Source organism: Aplidium turbinatum, chromosome 16, assembly GCF_918807975.1.
Source record: "Aplidium turbinatum chromosome 16, kaAplTurb1.1, whole genome shotgun sequence".
NCBI classification, from domain to species: Eukaryota; Metazoa; Chordata; class Ascidiacea; order Aplousobranchia; family Polyclinidae; genus Aplidium; species Aplidium turbinatum.
In genome coordinates this window covers 8,405,412-8,426,347 of record NC_137487.1, presented here as the reverse complement: position 1 = coordinate 8,426,347, position 20,936 = coordinate 8,405,412, and the positions used below count along the sequence as shown (strand labels likewise).

The 20,936-nt window shown below is 38.1% G+C and overlaps 1 protein-coding gene across 1 annotated transcript in view; it reads left to right on the top strand.

Annotated features, from left to right (window-relative positions):
• The window catches only part of LOC145785084 (tripeptidyl-peptidase 2-like), a 39,700-nt gene that overhangs the window by 2,778 nt on the left and 15,986 nt on the right, over positions 1-20,936 (top strand). Inside the window, exons 3-9 of the mRNA XM_082596785.1 lie at positions 7,288-7,383; positions 9,707-9,811; positions 11,259-11,383; positions 12,317-12,480; positions 12,976-13,130; positions 13,346-13,422; positions 20,363-20,490. Of these exons, the coding sequence (XP_082452911.1) occupies positions 7,288-7,383; positions 9,707-9,811; positions 11,259-11,383; positions 12,317-12,480; positions 12,976-13,130; positions 13,346-13,422; positions 20,363-20,490 (850 nt within the window). The remainder of the gene's footprint in view (positions 1-7,287; positions 7,384-9,706; positions 9,812-11,258; positions 11,384-12,316; positions 12,481-12,975; positions 13,131-13,345; positions 13,423-20,362; positions 20,491-20,936) is intronic.

Genomic DNA, 20,936 nt, shown 5'->3' with positions numbered 1-20,936 from the left:
ACATGGGTCTACTGCAGTCGTACTTCTTGCTGTCTTTCCACAGAAAATTTGATATCTTAGATCGTCAAGATTGTCATCTTGCCTTCCATAGAGCCGACTTCCCTGCTTTTACAACATCATTTGCATTTGCAGAGAATGACATGAAAGTTGCTGCAGCTGTTCTGAAGTTTTCATCAGTTCTTAGTTTTGTAACAGCTTTCTGTTTGCCTATTCCAAATACCCTTGAAGTGGTATCACATCCCAACAGTGCATGGGCAAAGAAAAGATTATTTGACACAGTGTCTCCAAGAAGTTCTCTGGTGACTGAAATTGATGTTTTTTAGTGCCCTTTTTAGATGCTGTTTGCAACCAGATGTGTGTGGTATTACTCTTCTTGTAATGTATGAGCAAAGTCAGAATGTCAGTATCACTTGCTAAAACTACAGTGTCTTGTTGCTGTGCAGATGACATCGCGGTTTCTACTATCAGGACATCTGCATCTCCTCTGGCATAGTGGACAACACATCCTGCTCTTTCGAGTCTGTCCCCTATCATATGGATTAGTCGCTGTCTATTTTTATGGTTAGCAAGAAAGTCTTCCTTTTTGGTTTGGAGCTTCATTGTTGGATCGAAGATTACTTCAGCCCCAATCCTACCAACAGTTCTTCGGAAGTGAGCACCATTTTTTGTGGAAGGTGAATCTGTGTAACCATCAAACACAACAATACAGGCTCCATATTTGGACATCGCATAATCAGTGTAGGCTACATCTGCATGATTTCATCCCATGCAGCTCCTTTTGTCCAAGGAAGTTTATGGAGCAGGGCACCTCCATCTAGTACATGCTGGACTAAGGGCTTAGATGGTTTTGGAGCAGACTCAATTGATGAAGACCACAAGAAGTCAACCAAGGAGGCCTTGTTGGCTGGTCTAATGATGGACTTTGATTCAAACAAGGCTGGTGGAAATTGACAAAGTTCATACTGGAATACCTAGTGGTAGCTGATTCGTTGTTGTGCCAGCACAGACTAAACGTTGAAATAGGAGGATGGAATCAACACTCACTTTCCTGTCCTTGACTTTGACGGATTCTTTTGCACCCATGGTGATGGCTTGGTGTTTCTTTTTGAAGGAATGCTCAGTCACCTTTACTCCAGGCATTAGTGCAATGTTCTCTGACTGCGCGACTCACTGCTTTTTCGGACAGCATGTGGACCACTGAATTAGGTGCATAAACTATTTCCAAGAGTTGTTGAAGTCCAGTTCCGTTCATCAAATGTCCAATGCTGCCTAGCATTGGCGTAATTTTTTTTTTAAATTTGTCGAAATTAGGGGTGCTCTAAGTTATCTTATGAAAATTGTCAATATAGGCTAATCAATTGAAAATCTGACCGATGGAAAATGTTAAAACAAATGACTCAATCTAATAGTAAATTCAACCATGTTTAGCCTACGTCATGAAACGTCGAATCAACATAAAAGATAATTTTGTTGTATGTGTAATCGAATAGACTGCAGCGGTGTGTCAAACGATCAGATAGAAATGAAAACAAGTATTACATGCGAGGCGAAAGTGATCTTACATTGAATATTGAAATATATTCGACTTTAATTTGTTCACGTCTGCCTTATAATGCGGCTTGCTATAAATTAATCACATCCAAATTTGTTTCTGCGGGTCGTTGTCTTGGAAACAAACTCCGTGACAAGTTCTTCCATGTTTAATTTCTCCGCCAATTCGCGATAACTACCTATAACGGCCAAATTGTTCAGTCGTTGTTGCGTTTGAGTGCTGCGAAGGTAGGTCTTCAAGCGTCGTAATAACGAAAAGGAACGTTCGGCTTCACAGGAAGAAGTCGGCATAACAATGTAAGTTACCAAAGCTGCATATATATTTGGCATTATATCGACCATTGACGGCTGTGCAATGAAATTCTGACGTAGCGTATTCACTGTCACAACATCACCGTCACGTTTGCAACAAGCGAACCACTGTTTGCGTTCACGCAGCAAATCCTTGCGTTCCCAATCACCATCATAAAATTGGCTTACTTTCGTAACATCGGCTTCTTTCATTGTGGGATTCTCTAGCAGCTCTCGTAGCAAGTCTGCCATTCGGTATGATGAAGAAGGGAAACGGCTAACGATTGCATCTGACGCCGTTTGCAGAATGTTTTTGTAGACGTTTGAGTAGAAAACAGCAATTTCGTCGTCTTTCATTGTGGGATTCTCTAGCAGCTCTCGTAGCAAGTCTGCCATTCGGTATGATGAACAAGGGAAACGGCTAACAATTGCACCTGACGCCGTTTGCAGAATGTTTTTGTAGACGTTTGAGTAGAAAACAGCAATTTTCTTCGAGCCAGACAAATTGTTTTCTCTCGAACGGCACTTCTTGACGCAGTGCGCGTGTTTGTGCTTAATTGTTACGCAATAGTACAATCATGTCTGCCCTTGATATGTGTGGCGCTGCGTGCCACACACAAATGTAAAACACTGAAAATATTGCGCTTTGGTGAAACGACTTTCAAGAAAGAAAAAAAAAACGTTATTTAGCAATGCAAATTTCCATTTGAATCGGTGTATTTTGTATGCAAACCAGGACCCAGGGGTGCTCTCGCATTTATGTTGTTACCTCAGATTTTCATTTTGGGGTGCTCAAGCACCCTTCGCACCCCTGAAATGACGCCTATGCTGCCTAGGTAGCTCATGGTGTCAAATCCTCCGAGTCTTATCACAGATGGTTGAAGTTCTGGCTGACTTTCAACCATGCTAAATGCCTTTAGCCACAATGGTTGATCAAGTGTGATGACAGGACACACTTTGCATCTGGTTGCACGAGACGAAATGAATTTCAGGGTAGAATAGATGCATGAGAGATCACTGGGGTCCATGGCAATCATGGGTAGGAACAAGACGGAAATTTTGCCTCCTTGGTGGATAAGTTGCATGAAGCCAGACCATTGAGGACGTGGTACCTTAAGAACCAAAGACGATTCCCATAATAGATGTGCCATTGCGTATGGTTCTTCTACACCAGGATCATTCAAGTTTCCATACTGCCTTTGATGTAAATTCTCTTTGTCTTGGTGGAAGTACTTAATAGAAATTCTGCCAACGTTAATAATGTCATCTGCTGTCACTTTGACTCTTGGTAGGCTATAACTAATGAGTGCTTTGCTGCCGGTGTCATCATGGAAACAATGCCCATTTCATGAAATGTTCCATAACCATCAATGCTATGCAGATTGTGGTCAACATTATCTGCTGAATATTGAAGAAATGTGCCCTCACTCATATCTTCTACAATGTCAGTATTTTGTGTTACTGCTGCACTTCTCTCAAACATTTGAATGTCACTGTAGGAGCTGCAAAATCCATGCTTGCTTAAAGAGTCAACAAGCATTTTTGACTGGAACAGATGATGCATCTGCACGCCTAAGCCTAACTGTAGGGGAGCAGTAATAGCATTTGGTCTTGCTGCTTGCATAATAGCTTGTCCAATAGAAGCTATTTTAGGGTCAGCATTCTTGCTACAAACCATAGTCTGAAGAAATTGAAGTAGGGACTGAGGTATGAATTGCAGTGCCGTCTCTGTTGACAAGTCTTCAAAGTCTGGGTAGGTGTCTTTTAACTGTTCGACTTGTTTTATGTCTTGCTTTATTAACTTTGCTGCTGTTTCTATTATGTGACTCTTTTCCTCATCTCTGTCTTGCTTTGATTCTTGATGAAAGTTGCCGATAATCTGTGAGGCAGTTGCATGCAGAGTGACTATATTCTTTTTTCCTTGCATGTCTGTAATTATTACCTTCTCATTGAAGTGCTGCTGCATCTCATTTTTCATATGAGTGAATCCATATGGTTCCATGTCGGTGCCCTCCAAAAATTCTTGCATTTTATCTCTCAAATCTTGAATTGACAATGTCTCATCATCATTGTTTGTGAAGTATTCCATTGTCATCAGGAATGCCTCGTGTCGTTTAACATCTTTGGCTCTTCCACTTCTAACAACTTTCTTTCGCTTCCCTGTAGTAGATAATGGGCAGGGTTGAGGAAAACCCGGGTTTTTTTGGGTTTTATTGGGTTTTTTTAAAAAAGATGCAAAAAAAGGTAGATTCATGCTTATTTCACCACAAAACTACTTTTTACGAATGAAGTGCCTTTCACTCACAGTACATGCTTGCATAACTCAATAAAATAATGCACTAAGGTTGTTGTTGCTTGAATGTTGCATCATCCATTAATTTCAAGATCAAGTTGGATGTTGCATATCCACTGATTTCTATACCAAGTTGATGCTACCGTGGACCGTGGTAGAAATCACATTATTGCATCATTTGCTTTAGATTTGAAGGCAAGGAGCATTTATGCCATCATGTTTAAATATTTTTTATCATTTATATATATATACATACTAACTGCAGACAGTGCACACCGTTTCGACCTCCCGGTCTCATCAGTGCAGTAGTTACACTGGAATAATGGCCATGGAGATATATATACCTCCATGTGACATTTTCCCATTTGTGGTACCTTATCAGTAACCAAAAATGGTACTACTGCCAACCTTGCCAAAGTGCTCAAACTGCAAGCAGTGAGCTTTGCGCAATGCATAGCAAGGTGCCTCCAGTAAAGTGCTCAATTGGCGTAAACCAAGAGCGTCAATAACTGCAGACAGTGCACACCGTTTCGACCTCCCGGTCTCATCAGTGCAGTAGTTACACTGGAATAATGGCCATGGAGATATATATACCTCCATGTGACATTTTCCCATTTGTGGTATCTTATCAGTAACCAAAAATGGTACTACTGCCAACCTTGCCAAAGTGCTCAAACTGCAAGCAGTGAGCTTTGCAATGCATAGCAAGGTGCCTCCAGTAAAGTGCTCAATTGGCGTAAACCAAGAGCGTCAATAACTGCAGACAGTGCACACCGTTTCGACCTCCCGGTCTCATCAGTGCAGTAGTTACACTGGAATAATGGCCATGGAGATATATATACCTCCATGTGACATTTTCCCATTTGTGGTACCTTATCAGTAACCAAAAATGGTACTACTGCCAACCTTGCCAAAGTGCTCAAACTGCAAGCAGTGAGCTTTGCGCAATGCATAGCAAGGTGCCTCCAGTAAAGTGCTCAATTGGCGTAAACCAAGAGCGTCAATAACTGCAGACAGTGCACACCGTTTCGACCTCCCGGTCTCATCAGTGCAGTAGTTACACTGGAATAATGGCCATGGAGATATATATACCTCCATGTGACATTTTCCCATTTGTGGTACCTTATCAGTAACCAAAAATGGTACTACTGCCAACCTTGCCAAAGTGCTCAAACTGCAAGCAGTGAGCTTTGCGCAATGCATAGCAAGGTGCCTCCAGTAAAGTGCTCAATTGGCGTAAACCAAGAGCGTCAATATATATATACACATACTATGTACCTTATCAGTAACCAAAAATGGTACTACTGCCAACCTTGCCAAAGTGCTCAAACTGCAAGCAGTGAGCTTTGCGCAATGCATAGCAAGGTGCCTCCAGTAAAGTGCTCAATTGGCGTAAACCAAGAGCGTCAATATATATATACACATACTATATATACATACTATATATAGTAATGGATGAGCAATTGAGCGATTGCGTGGCCAATGGCCATTTAGGCAAATGCTCTGAAACAGCCAAGCGTTAGAATCCAGAATCTGCGGTCCACGACATTAAGGCGCGAACAAAACGGCGCAGAGGCAAAACGGCGCAGACAAAACGGCGCCAAAGTCAACGTAACCAGCTCAGAACCTTTTCCTCATTTTGTTAACATTTTTTGGTCAATTCCTCTTTGTCATGAGTTGCCAAGGGTGGTGGGGGGGGGGACTTGTATACCAGCTCCAAAAATCCTTATTCACACATAAACTTTCGTTATGGTTGCAGAGTATTATCGTTCTATAAATTGAACTTGTTGCATTGACTTTGGCGCCGTTATGTCTGCGCCATTTTGTTCGCGCCTTAATGTCCTGCTTCGCAGAATCTGTAATTGGTAAATAGCCTCCTAAATTGCATTTCACATCATATATACAGACTACAGTAGAGTAGTACTTTCAGCAGTTTAACTATAAGGCCTTCTTGCATAAATGAGTTTTAGTGTAGTATACACAAAGGGGCATTACTTGATTTCTGTGTACTGTACAATATCCACTGCGTTTTCAGTTTATTCTTGGAAATTTACTTCACAATCACATCCTTAAGTCCTAATTTAAAGTTTGTTTTAAGTGCCTTGTAGTGTTTTTGTTCATTTTTTCAATTTTCTAATAAAAACTGGACAAATATGATGCTCTGGGTTTTTTTATGGGTTTTTTTGGGTTTTTTTGAAAAAACCCACCCGGGTTTTTTTGGGTCGGGTAAAATACCGACAACCCTGATAATGGGTAATCACCATCAAAAACTTTTGGAATGCTGCGGCCAGTGCGAAAGTTGACATTACAAGCAGTATGGTAGACTGCATCTGCAGCTGGCAAATCGTGTACATAGAGGACTCTCCCCTTGACAGCATCAGCCCAGGTTCCAGGAAAAGCATCACATGCTTGAAGTAGGGTCTATGTTCGATTTACAGTGAGTTATTAACATAGGTCTTTTGCAGAACTAAATTAGATGAAAAGATATAAAAAAATTAAAGATTTTTGGGACTTGTGGAGGTCATTTTATTTTTAAATTTTATAAATTTTAGAAAGACACGTTTTTGTCTGATATTGCAACTTTCCAATGTCTGTTTTTGGATTCCTGTACCAGAAATATAGAATGAGCTCGTTTACAGACCTAAATTATATGAATTAGGTGAAAAAATATGGAAAAATGAAGATTTTTAGGACACATGGCGGCCATTTTGTTTTTACCCCTAAAAAGGGGGTTCCACTAAATTTTTCGTGGCAGATTTTTATTATGTTATTCTGTATGATGTAAGCTTTCAGAAAATGTATGGGTCGAAACATTTGCAATTAGTGGTGGGTCAAACCCTATTTTGACTGGACTATCAGTCCAATGAATGTTCTTGTAATGTAATAAAGCAGAAATCTGAGTCATGTCACTGGTGTGATGGGTAGAATACCGTCCTATGTTCAATCAATAGTCTGTGGGTCACAAGTGACAATGAACTTATTATAACTATGGAGGGGAGATTTGCTTTATTAAAGTTTGCTGAATATTGAAGGAATCACTATTGAGTGAATGTATCTACTCTGTCAATTATTTCTTTGGATTATAGCTTTGATAAAAGCCTGTACTACTGTTATTCAATTGTTTGCGTTCAACTGTTTAAATATTTACTTAGATACCTTCCTCTTGGTCTAACCCTAGTGGGAAGTTCAACATTGGATTGAAAGATCTTTCCCAAATATTTCCAAAGGGATTAAAAGATCGCCTTCAAGTAAGTGTTCGTTTGCATTAACACATGGCATTGGCAATTTTATAAAGCTGCACCACTTGTGTATTTGCCAGGAAAAATTATAGCCACTTTGAAGTTTGGCTAACTATAAACACCATTTATGCAGTAGACCAGCACCCTTCAGGCGGTTCATCATAATCAAACACAAGGGTGCATGATTATAAAAGACTGCATGGGGGGGTTACGAAAAAGATTTGTGCATGGCAATGAGAAAGCTTGCAAACATGTGTCATGTCTATTGCCTACGCTTGGGTGTATGAACTGAAATCATTCCATTTATGATCACAAGAGTCCTTTCAAAGACCACAGCTCACATTAAACATAATCACAATTTATAAGGATATATGAAAAGAAAAACCGGTTGAAGAGCACTGCATTACATCAATCACTTCTGCTTGGAATTCTAGAAAGCTCGTCTAAATTGCGGTACAAAAACTGATCAGTCTTTTTTTTTATTATTTGGACCAACAACAAAAAGGTAGTTCGTTTTGTATATAAACGGTTTTCTCAAATGCATAGTTTACACAATGCTTTGATATTTGTCTTATCACATGGGTATAAGTCATGGAGACCAAAAAAGAATAGTGGCACGAGCCAATATCTACTTGATTGAAAAGATTTTCTAGGGCAGATGAGTAGCGGAGTGGCCAGAAAAAATTTTTTGATATAGCCTATAGGAAAAATGCTTAAGTGCTCCCTGCTTAACAACGACGGAAACCACGTCCTGCCAAGAAAAAGTGGAACCATGGATGCAATTAGCCAATATTTTTTTTCATTGTAGAAACAATACAATCAACAACCATACTCGTGGCAACAATGCAGAAGGGAAATTTTACTGCTTGTTTAACTTTTACAGCAGGTACACAAAGACAAAGTGTCTTTCGTTGTGTTCATAGCCATGGTTCATACTGGTGAAGCATGCATGATAGCCACGAAACGTTTATTGATACAGGATCACGCCAGAAAAAGTGCTATGGCACTAAAGTAGGCTACTTGCTTTGATGTTTTTCACTTTCTTGTTCTCAATATTCCAACAAATTCAATCACAATGCGTCACCAATGATTTTGACCACCGCCAGTGTAACAAACAGGTGACATACCATATGTCATTATTGAATGTCCAACTTCCAGTTGCACTCCCTGTTGTGACATAACAAAGATAGTGACACAGAAAGTGGAACAGTGGAAATTCCCACACCCTGCATGTGAATGATTTGAAAAACTGAAACCAAATCCAGGCCTTAAAACTCGTGTTTTTTTCCGGCAGCCATCGTGGCCTACCGAGAGCTCCTTCTCGGCGGCCAAATCTGCGTGCTTGGAGGCCAAAATACAATAACGATAGCACAAGTAAATAGCATTAAACTTGCAACAATGTTAAAATGATCACTTAGCGTTGTTGAAGTCTGGGCGACGTCTTGCAATAGAATCGTTGTACCACGCATTAAATGCTTTATCGGGATTGTAATCCGGTATTGCGGGACCATCTAACGACCTTAAATTGTTTTAACTGCTCGCAGCTCAGTAAATTGTTTCAACTGCATACCGCCTTTCATAAAACCTGACCATTTATTCCGTTATGATGTCACCATTGAGGGAGTGAAGTCACTAACCCACAGCGTTCTCAACTATGAAGACACTTGTTTTACCCACGGATGTCAACTAACCTAGTTCTCCTTTTTAACAACGATTCAATGTCCGACAAAACATTGAATCGATATAAAAATGACAATATTGCCAGCTGATGTAAATTAGCACTTCGGATTAACACTTCATTAAAATAAACATCGGGAATTGCAAACAAGACTTACAGCGCTGGTGATCGCAGCTGGATATATTCAATACAACAGTAGTGACTATGATGCGCTGACCTAATTCTGCGTCACTCTTTGATACTACATATTTTCGACATTTAATCCACGATCATTCTATTGTGAAATTAAATAATTGGCTAGAAGAAACCGGCGGCCAAACTTGGCCGACAGAGAAGGTAGCACCGGCGGTCATTCAAGCACTACTTAGCGGCCATGGCCGCGATGGCCGCCGGCTGCTTTAAGGCCTGCAAATCATCATTTTCCGACTTTTTAGCCAAAATGGACAAATAAAAATGAAACAACTTGAATAATTATGTATATCTGGATTGAGGCGATTGCTAAATTTATGCTCAATTTATTGGCGTTTTAGGCAAAAACCGAAAATGTATTGTAGCTTAGAGGTTTGACATGTTAGAAAAGGCAATGAACTTCTACACAGCCACACTATAGATTGACAAGTGCACATTTGTTCAATTAAAACTTTTTTTTTTCAGAAAGAAAATAAAGAAACGCTGTGGGATCATCATCACAAGAAAACGACGGCCCTGGCGTTAGCGAAAATTCACGATTATAATAAGAATGACCCTGACCTCTCTTACGTGAGTAGTACTACATTAATATTGTAGAAAACCGTGGAGTGATTACACTAAAGTGTTGTCGGCTGAGTGATAATTAAGAGCTTTGGTACAACGCTTGAAAAGAAGCCTGTTCGACACCACTCAAGAGCATGTGGCTGTATCTATGGTAAGACACTCAAAGCCATGTCTGCAGGTGGACACGAAGATTGGTCCCCTTGCTTTCCCGTCCACTTAATCTAAATATTCAACCACTGGGTGTAAGTTTGGATAAAAAAAAAAGCAAAGTGAAGGGAAACAAAAGTAACAGATGTCATTTCAATATAAAATAGATTGTCAGAACTTGTTGTAGGTGCCTGGGTAGTAGTTGCCATTGCAAGAACAAAGGTGTGGTAAAAACATGCATCTAATTGTTCATATTTAAACTTTACCTAACTGTATAGTGTATACATACTCTAAATTTTACAAATACCGGTAATAATAAACACCTTCATGCATCAACCCCAATCTCTGGGACTGGGTCGCTACAGCACTGAATAAAAATGACCGTCAAGTGCGTGACATAGTTGAAAATTGGTATGTCTAGCTCATAAATAGTTCATTACAGTGAAAATAATTGCAGTCACCTTTAGTTGTTGGTCCACCACATGAATCTGTTTAACTATGGATCAAAGTTGCTGACTAACGTTGAAATTGTTCTGGCATTGTGCGCTTTGAAAACAATTTGCTGTACAATCTCTTGATGCTGCATCGCAAATACTGCTTTTCGTTAACAATAAAAAGAACATTATATCTGACGTCAACTCCAATGGAGAGCCGGGACATCATGGAGCGAAAACTTCCTCACTTCAGGCCATGCAGAATATTTCATTACGGTCCGAAAATCGGTGTATATTTTAATTTCAAAAGCCAAGCTGATGGGCTATTTGAAGGGTGTTTTATCCCCAATTGAATAAATCCAGGCCCAGGCGACAATCCTCATGTAAAACTGATCCGTGTGAAGAGTGTGATCGGTCGGAGGAGTCTGCTACTATTCGGTGAGTCCGATTCGGTGAGAGCCTTTTTCGGTGAGAGCCCTATTCGGTGATTTTTTTGAATTTTTTTTTTTAAATTATCGGGTACCGTAGCCTAATTATCATTGCCGCTTTTACATCGTTTTAATGTCGCTAAACGTTGAAATAAGACCCTTAACCCCTAACCTTAACCCTAACCCCTAACCATATAACGGCAATGATAATTAGGCTACGGCACCCAATAATTTAAAAAAAAATCACCGAATAGGGCTCTCACCGAAAAAGGCTCTCACCGAATAGGGAACTCACCGAATCAGACCCACCGAATCGGACTCACCGAAACGGGCCATTCCGCGGTCGGAGAGCCTTGCTCAATGATTAGAATAAGGTTTTATATATAACACGAGCACAACCTTACTTTCGTCACGAGCATTTTTTAAAACCTTTTATGCTTGCAGGAAGAAAAACTATGCAAAAGTGATCTTCAAGCGCAAGTAGATATTCTTGATTCCCTCAATAAGTCTTATAAAGAAGGCGGGCCTGTGGTGGATTGCATTGTCTTTCACAATGGCGTCACATTTCAGTAGGTTTCAGTTGAAAATCAACATCACATACGAGATGACTTGTGTTTTAAAACTATGAACGCTGGTTTTCTAATCATGTTAGTGTACGACCTTGGAATTTCAACATTAAGTGCTGCGATATTTTTTATAGTTGAATCGACTTTTGTTGCCATTGGATATAATATTTATTTGAAAATTGCAGCTTATAAAACCACACGGAAAAGCGAAACATATTTTCAGTTAGAGTTCAAAGAAAGTTGAAGGAAATTTTGCTGTTGCCAAATTGTTGGTAGTAATGTCGTAAGGTTGTATGTTTGTTAAATGATCACATAACCTTTTCTATAGGCAGTAGGCACTGATCACTTTGGTTGAACTGCACGTCACTGTGATGTTTATTGTTATTTTGTTAGTAAAAATGTACAGCGTCTTGTTCTGGATCAGTCGTGTGAGGACATAAAGTTTTATGGAAATAAAGTCCACTTAAATTTAATAGAATCCAAAACTCACGGGATAAACATGGTTCAGATTCAGAAAAGGTTTCGGCAACTTGAACTCTATTCATCTTCAGCTTTAAAATTCAATTGATTTTTCAGATAAACCAACTTTTGCAATCACTTCACACTTTTCCACTATTGCTAATTTTCTAACATTAAACACAAAGCTAATCAAAAAATAAAGAGCCCAAAATGTAGACAGTAGATACCAAACTCATGTTCAGCAAACAAACGTTTCGAAAACTATACTGTCTTCATCTTCAGTGTTATAAATGTTTATAACACTGAAGATGAAGACAGTATAGTTTTCGAAACGTTTGTTTGCTGAACATGAGTTTGGTATCTACATTTTGGGCTCTTTATTTTTTGATTAGATTAACCAGGCGTTCCAACCATTTTGCTCCTAAACACAAAGCTTTTCTGAGCAAACCGATCTCGAAATTAATTTTCTGTTCTCAGAGCTTGTCTTGATCTAAGCTTGTGCGGCGATCTCCAATCTTGTGATCTCCTTACAAGCTACAAAGAATCCCAACAGCACGCCACTTTTCGAGGCACCGCCATGCTTAATTATTCTGTAAATATTTATGAGGATGGACAGGTCTTGTCTATTGTTGCCAATGGAGGTAGATGAAAATTTTACTTGTAATTTAATAATTGCGTCATGTCAATGTGTGAATGTTTATGTCTAGTTGTAGACGATTGGTCTTGACTTATTTTCGCATTGTTGTTTAGTTAATGTAGGTTTGCATCTAAAAATAAGATTGACACAATGAAAAATTCGCCTCTTTGAGATGAGAACTGTCCCTTGCCGCTATAACGTTAAACTAACTTTAGTAGCAGTATTTTTTCATTACATTTTTATAAATGTTTTGATGGTGTCAGTAAAGAGAATTATGAGCTGATGGTGTCGGTAAAAGAAAACCGTAGGTTGATGTGTTGTCTCTTCACACGCACTATTAACATTTTTTGCCATAATAATGTATCAAAGACAAAACAATGGTTTCACCACGTGAGCAACGTCTTTTCGTGATTAGTAGCTTGGTTTCACGAATCACTGCTCATCCATTTGTGACGCAATGTGGGCGTGGCATGCTCTGAATCTTTGTCCAATCAAAAAGGTTCCCACGGCACTCACGTTGCTGCGATCGCCGCCGGATACTTTGAGGATGAGCCGGATCGAAACGGAGTCGCGCCCGGCGCTCAGATAGTCGCTCTAAAGATCGGGGATTCCCGGCTCGCTACCATGGAAACGGGAACCGGTCTGATTCGCGGGGTAAGTGGAAATAACCGCGCTTCAGGTCGAGAAGCGCATTGTATTGCTTCTTGGATTTAACTTCCCCTGCTCTGTGGGTTTTATTTACTGAACACAGTTCGTGCACTTGCACTCACATAGCAAAATGTGACTTAATTGTTACGTGGGTAAAAAAGACAACTTTTGACAGCTGGGTACATCCAATAGGAAAAAATTTTCGTATCTTTTGCGTTCAGATAAACGAAGTTGTGAAGCATAACTGTCAACTTGCCAACCTGAGCTACGGGGAAGCAAGTCATTGGCCTGGTAGCGGGTAAGTAGAATGCTTCCATTTGATAGGGCTATGCCACTACACGTCGTGGAAGACTCTACTGGTTAAATATTTTAAAAGACTTTTTTTCATGAGTTTAGTTCATAATTGCTGAGGATTCTTTTTGTGCTCTTATCATTGCCTAATGCCTTAGGGTCGAATGCACCAACAGTGATTAACTTAAACAATGATTAAAGTTAATCATTGATTAACTAAACAGTGATTAAAGTTAATTCGTTGTTGGTATGCACCAACAAAATTTTGTGCATGATTAGCTAATCAATGATTTAATCAGACTGTTGATGGTTTTTGCTGAGTCATAACTCTAGCAATGAGTATTTGTTTGGGGTTCAGTACAGTTCAGTGGTAGAAAAAGGTACCTACGTCCTACATACATTATTTGTTCATAGCAATGGCAAAAAGCGTTATATTTGCTGATAAATTATTTGGTAGAAACGTAAGCTGGACCGGTATTCACAAATTTGCTCGAAATGATATCTGCTGTAATATGTACTGAGCCAGGTAGCCTACTAAGCAGCCCTTTTGTCAGGTGCCAATGAAACACCTTTTTAAAGTGCTCCCTGGTTTTAACTACTGAAGTTGGGGTGCCGTAACTTTCACTACATTGCAGAAGCAGCCTGAAATCAGCTGAATTTAGCAGATGCAGTTAGGCTACAAGGTTGTTCATCAGAAATTTGAAAGTGAATCTTTGAGACAATTCCACTTAGAACAGTGTTTCCTAACCTGGGATGGGAGAGGTGTTATGACAGTCTAATATCAAGAAACCATTTCTCATGCTTTTTAAGAAGTTTTGAAAGGGCATTTCAAGGGTCAGCGACGGTTGTGCAAGGTCGCTTTGCAAGTTGCTTTGCTTTTCAAAGCTTTGGGGGCCTGGATTTTTGCTTGGTACCGGGCCCGAAATGTTCTCTCAATGGCCCTGATAGAAACCGTTGCATTTTGAAAGAGGTTTATCTTGTTTTTGACCATTTTGTGCTCGAAATACTCAGAATGAACTAAATATAATGTAATTTTTTCAAAATTCTCTGAGGGAGGCCTTCACCTGTTACTGGGGTTGCCTAAGTCAACACACTGGAGGGGGTCCATCTATATGGATTGACTCCTTGCTGTTTAAACTCCTGGCAATGCCACTACAAGACTACAGGGTGCTAAACTGTCCAGACCAGTTTACAGTACGGTACTGCTCAGGCTATGTTAAAAACAACATGTTTTATTTTACACCCATTACGACAACATACAGTACACTGCAATTACACATGCAACACAACAGACGACTGGAAGCAGCGAAGGAACCATACAGTTATCGAGCAGACGCTCTCACCAGTCAGGCGGCTAGATGTTAAGGTGGATGTAATGGAATGCATTTCATCAAGACACAACTGCCAACTAGAAATTTATTTTCATAAACATTGGGCTAATATAAATTTTTCTGAAATGATTTGACTACATTATTTTACTGTTTTGTACTTCAGTGTAGAACAAATATTTCAACATTTTTTCTTGACTGTTAAATTTATATAATTCATTTATAAAATGTCAAAACAACGTTCGCAAAAGTTTTCTCCACACGAAAAAGATCTGTTTCTCACTTGCATTGCAACATATCGCAATATTATTGAATGCAAGAAGACTGATGGTGTGACTATACACAACAAAAATGATGCCTGGCGGGAACTCACCAAAGATTTTAATGGTGCCTCAACCTTGACAGTTAAAGAAGAGGGTACGCTTTGAAGGTTGTGGACAAACATGAAGGCCCAAGCAAAACAAGAACGCTTCACCACTGGCGGTGGTCCACCCCAAAAGAGTAATGACACCGAAAAAGAAAATTTGAATTAGCTGAACAACTGATACAGGCACAAATCGAGCAATGTAAAAAATAACAAATTTGAGCTTTGCTACTCTGTTTAAGTATTTATGTGATAACTAGGGTGATTTTTCGTAACCAAAGTTAATTTTTTATAGTTGTACCAATTAACAAAAGAAATGTATAACCAAAATTTCATGGTTGTGGGGGGTCAATGTTTAAGATGTTATAAAGTTACCAAAAGTCACTTTTTGTGTTTTTAGATTACTTTTTATTTGTTAGGTCACTTTATTTTGCATACTTTTTTGCCTAATTCCCCTATTTGTTTATCTTTTATTGCTACTGGAGAGATGAATTTACATTTTATGTACAGTAATGCCAAGACTTTTAATATATCTTCTACTATGGTATGGATTTTAGGTATGCACGAGCCCATGCTTGTTTGTATCACGTGTATTACCGAAAACTCGTTAATAAATTTTTGTGATCAAACAAATTGTGTTAACTATATTTAACCAATTGTTTTCCCTGCAACAGCTAAAGTGTTTGTTTTTTCCTGCAACAGCTAACTTGTATAAAGTGTTCGATTGACAGAAACTTCTTCCCAGAGAATGTAAAACATTACATTGTGTAATTTGAATGTGTAATTCTGATTTGAGTACAAATTGAAACTAATTTAGATGCTTTTTTATGCGGAATTGTTGCCATTTCTTTCGCTTTCTTGTTTTCGTTGAATAAAGTTACTTTTTGGTTACTTTTTGCAAAATTGAAGTCATTTTGGTTACAAAAAATCGCCCTAGTGATAACATTTTGTATATGTACAATTGAATGGTTGTAACTTTTCGCTGTTCGTAATTGTTATTCATACAGAACAATTTAGAAATAAACACACCAGGTAGCTGTAGCCATGGTTTCATAACTTCATTAAAACAGACAGAAAAAACTACTACCTTGCCAGCAAATCAACCACTATTTACATTGATTCAACGTCTGTAAACGTTAAATCAATGTAAAAAAAATGATTTGCTGGCTGTGTATTTATTCACAGATCCCTCATCAGGTGTACAATGAAAGAAAACAGCAACCGGCTCATTTACTGCACTGGGTGAAAATCAATCAATTACGTTAAAAATATTACTTTAGTTTAAAAATATTGACAACCCATGTCCTCCTGGTGACAAGATTGGTGTATGAGTTCCAAGACCGGATTACTTTAGAAGTATTGAGTGATAACTTGCCGTCTCATTGCGTTTCCACCAACTGTGGGCATGGGTTGCTGTTGGCTCTTTATGCTGGAGTTGGCGTGAGATGAAGATTCTTCAAAATTCACCACGGCGAACAGCAAAATTATGCAAACAAGCAGTTGCGACTATAATGGGAAGGGTGTTATCCAGTTTAGTTCGGAGAGGAATTCGCAAGCACCGAAACCTTTGCTTCCAAACTTCGCTTTGTGAGGTCTTCAGCATCAAGTTTAGCAGAATCCACTACATTCACTGCATCAACCATGTTGTTATTACTATTTTGTATCTAATTGTACACACTGGTACACATGAATTCCATACATGTAATGAAAATACAAAGTGATAGGTGTGCATGGTCACTGTGATTAGGTAAACATTAATGACAAGCAAAGGGGTTAGGGATGGACAATGTAGTATGAGTATCAAGTATGTACGGTATGTTGTACAACAACTCCTACCATAAAAATAGTTCTATATATATATATATTATATAAATCAAATGTAGTTATTACTATCTGAAGCCTTTACAAATTGTTTCACCTAACGGATCATCAGAAGGTCTGCAAAAAACATGTAAACAGTAAAGAATCGATAATTCTGAAAAGATATTAAATATTACAACTGTAAATTAATCTGCAAAAAAAATCTCTAAACCTGTACTTCCTGAGGAGATATTAAATATTACAACTGTAATTTAATCTGCAAAAAAACCTCTAAACCTGAATTCCTGAAAAGATATTAAATATTATAACCGTAATCCAATCTGTAGAAAAAAAACTCCAGAATTACTAAGGACAGCCTCCATCCGCCACGATAAAGTTTCAATCAATTTGTCCCAATGGAAACCAAGCAACAATAATGGCAACATCTATGACATCACAAAGAAGCAAAATGCTTGTTATGATCGGCGAATCCTGTAGTAATCTGAACAGAATGAACAAAAATTGTTTTTAAACCTGTAAAAATTAAATGAGTTTTACAACCTGTAAAAATGAAATGAAATTCAATTTTTTCAAAATTATAACCTGTAAAAATCCCAAGGAATTGTGATGATGTAACCTGTAGTGTCCTGAACAAATGAAATAAAATCTGTTTATAAACCTGTAAAAATTAAATGAGATTTATAGCCTGTAAAAATCAAATGAAATTTTAAAAACCTGTGAAAATCAAAAGGAATTTATTTTATTTTGAAGTACTTGAGTTTAAATTTGTTTCTATGACGACATTTGCCGACCAGTTCCGAACGCTTGTTCAAAAGGTGGCCACTATCAGCCTTCAGAATGGCCAGCTTTTCAGCCAAACATAGGCCACAATTGTTACGACCACCACCACTATAAGGCCGAGCACAGCTGTGGATGGACCAAGTTATTTTAGGATCAACACCCTTGTCCTTAAGGTCCCAAACTGCCTTAGATAGTTCGGTACTGTTTCGTTTAGACCTATCCATGAAGGTACATCATTGGGACCTTAAGGACAAGGGTGTTGATCCTAAAATAACTTGGTCCATCCACAGCTGTGCTCGGCCTTATAGTGGTGGTGGTCGTAACAATTGTGGCCTATGTTTGGCTGAAAAGCTGGCCATTCTGAAGGCTGATAGTGGCCACCTTTTGAACAAGCGTTCGGAACTGGTCGGCAAATGTCGTCATAGAAACAAATTTAAACTCAAGTACTTCAAAATAAAATAAATTCCTTTTGATTTTCACAGGTTTTTAAAATTTCATTTGATTTTTACAGGCTATAAATCTCATTTAATTTTTACAGGTTTATAAACAGATTTTATTTCATTTGTTCAGGACACTACAGGTTACATCATCACAATTCCTTGGGATTTTTACAGGTTATAATTTTGAAAAAATTGAATTTCATTTCATTTTTACAGGTTGTAAAACTCATTTAATTTTTACAGGTTTAAAAACAATTTTTGTTCATTCTGTTCAGATTACTACAGGATTCGCCGATCATAACAAGCATTTTGCTTCTTTGTGATGTCATAGATGTTGCCATTATTGTTGCTTGGTTTCCATTGGGACAAATTGATTGAAACTTTATCGTGGCGGATGGAGGCTGTCCTTAGTAATTCTGGAGTTTTTTTTCTACAGATTGGATTACGGTTATAATATTTAATATCTTTTCAGGAATTCAGGTTTAGAGGTTTTTTTGCAGATTAAATTACAGTTGTAATATTTAATATCTCCTCAGGAAGTACAGGTTTAGAGATTTTTTTTGCAGATTAATTTACAGTTGTAATATTTAATATCTTTTCAGAATTATCGATTCTTTACTGTTTACATGTTTTTTGCAGACCTTCTGATGATCCGTTAGGTGAAACAATTTGTAAAGGCTTCAGATAGTAATAACTACATTTGATTTAATTCGCTCTGCTTTGCCTTTTTGCTTGGCATTGAGCACTTTTTGTAGTATTAATAGTTTTCATTGTTTTTATATATTATATATATGTCATGAAATGCCAAAATATGAAGTCACATATATAAATATATATGTTCAAACAGCTTGTCAAACAATTTTTAATAGGCCTGGGACAATGTATTTTGGGACATCCCTAGAAAGGGGTCTAAAATAGTATGTATATCTATGTTATACAACAACTCCTACCATAGAAATAGTTCTATATAACATATCATTGAATTCTAAAATATGGACAGCCACATGCATATAATATATCAAATATAGTTATTACGGTATCATACATACTCCCTAAAACCTCTACAGCCTGTTTCATCCTAAAAGAAGGATCAGCAGAAGGTCCTTATTCGAAAACAGCTTGTTAAACAATTTTTTATAGGCCTGGGACAGTGTATTACAGGTATAAAGCCACACCAAGCTATCAGTAATAGAGCATATGCTACAATCAGGGGGGCCGGTAAGCTACTGCACATATTGCAATAACAATTTCTGCTATTCGCTTTTAGCCTAATTATAATCTTTTATTTTTGCCTCAAAATAATATTCACGGCACAAAATTCTGCAACACAGTAGTCAGTAGTTTACATCATTATAACAAAGCATGATGCCTTTCTTTGTATACCGGACACTTGTTCATTACTCAATTTAGTGAGCTGATAGATGAGCATTATCGCTATATCTTATCTTAAAACTTTTAAAAGAATTGGCCTTTCAGCAACAAAAATGCCCTTTTTTCATAATCCTGCACCCCCCTGTCGAAAATTGTTCCGGCACCCCTGGCTACAATAGCCAAATTTTGGTAAGCAACCCATAACCTCAGCTCAATCAGTTGTTGTCCATGAAAAGTGAAGAACCTTTACAATTACATTTTGGTCATTCTAATCCTATCACACATCACACCTTCCATACCGTAGTTCAAAAGGTGCAGCCTGATGTTGCAATTACCAAGAACTAATACAATACCAGTACTAGAAACCTTTGCTGGAAAGTTAATCAAGCTTTAAACCTACTCTAGAGCTGTATTAACTCTTTTACTTAACTTCCTAGTTAATCACAGTTTAATCATGGTTTAAATAGCCCTTGGTGTTGGTGCATACCAAAGTCTCACTTAATTGTAGTTTAATTTAAGATTAAGTTAAATACAGTTTAATCACTGTTGGTGCATTCGACCCTAAGACTGCTCAAATTTTCTTACTAGAGTATTATGTAGTTTTTTTTTTACAGATAAATCTGAGTTAAGCAAATAAAATGTACTTAATAAGAGCAAACATGACAAAATTTTCAACGTTATTTTGATATTGTTCTAAATCTTTAAAAAAAACAACGCCGAGTTGAACCATAAGTGCAATTTAATCGTCGTTTGTTGCTGCAATTCATAATGTTTGCTGAAGTCTTGTTGCTCAACATTAAGTTGCTGACTCTGCATCGCAATCATTGGCGATTTTCTGTGCAGAAAGATCTGCACAGCTATTCAAGATGCGGTGACCAAGTACAACTTGATTTTCGTGTCCAGTGCGGGAAACAACGGGCCGTGCTTATCAACCGTTGGCTCTCCGGGCGGTACAACGCAGCATGTCATTGGTATTGTTCTTAATCAACTTGCTTCGTAAATTAGCATGATGACCAAATAGTTGGTATACCGGCACGACACACATTTTGCAAACGCAACACATTCTGAAGAAATTCCAGACAGCAAAAACCGTCATTTTTACATTGATTCAACGTCTGCATACGTTAAATCAATGTAAAAATGACGGTTGTTGCTGTCTGGGAGTTCTTCAAAATGTGCTGCTTTTTTCTTGGCTATAGGGTAGAAGAGTGGTTGTAGTTTCGCTGGACAGTTTCATACGCGCGTGTTGTGATTTTTGTTTTTAAAGGTATTTCCGCGTTGGTGGACTGTATTATAGCCGCCAGGTAATGCTGAAAACTGGTAGTGGTCGTATAATGTAATAATTATGTTATGATTTTATTTATTGTCCCTCTACAACAGCTAAGGTCTTTTAGCGACAGGGCTCATTTTTAATTTT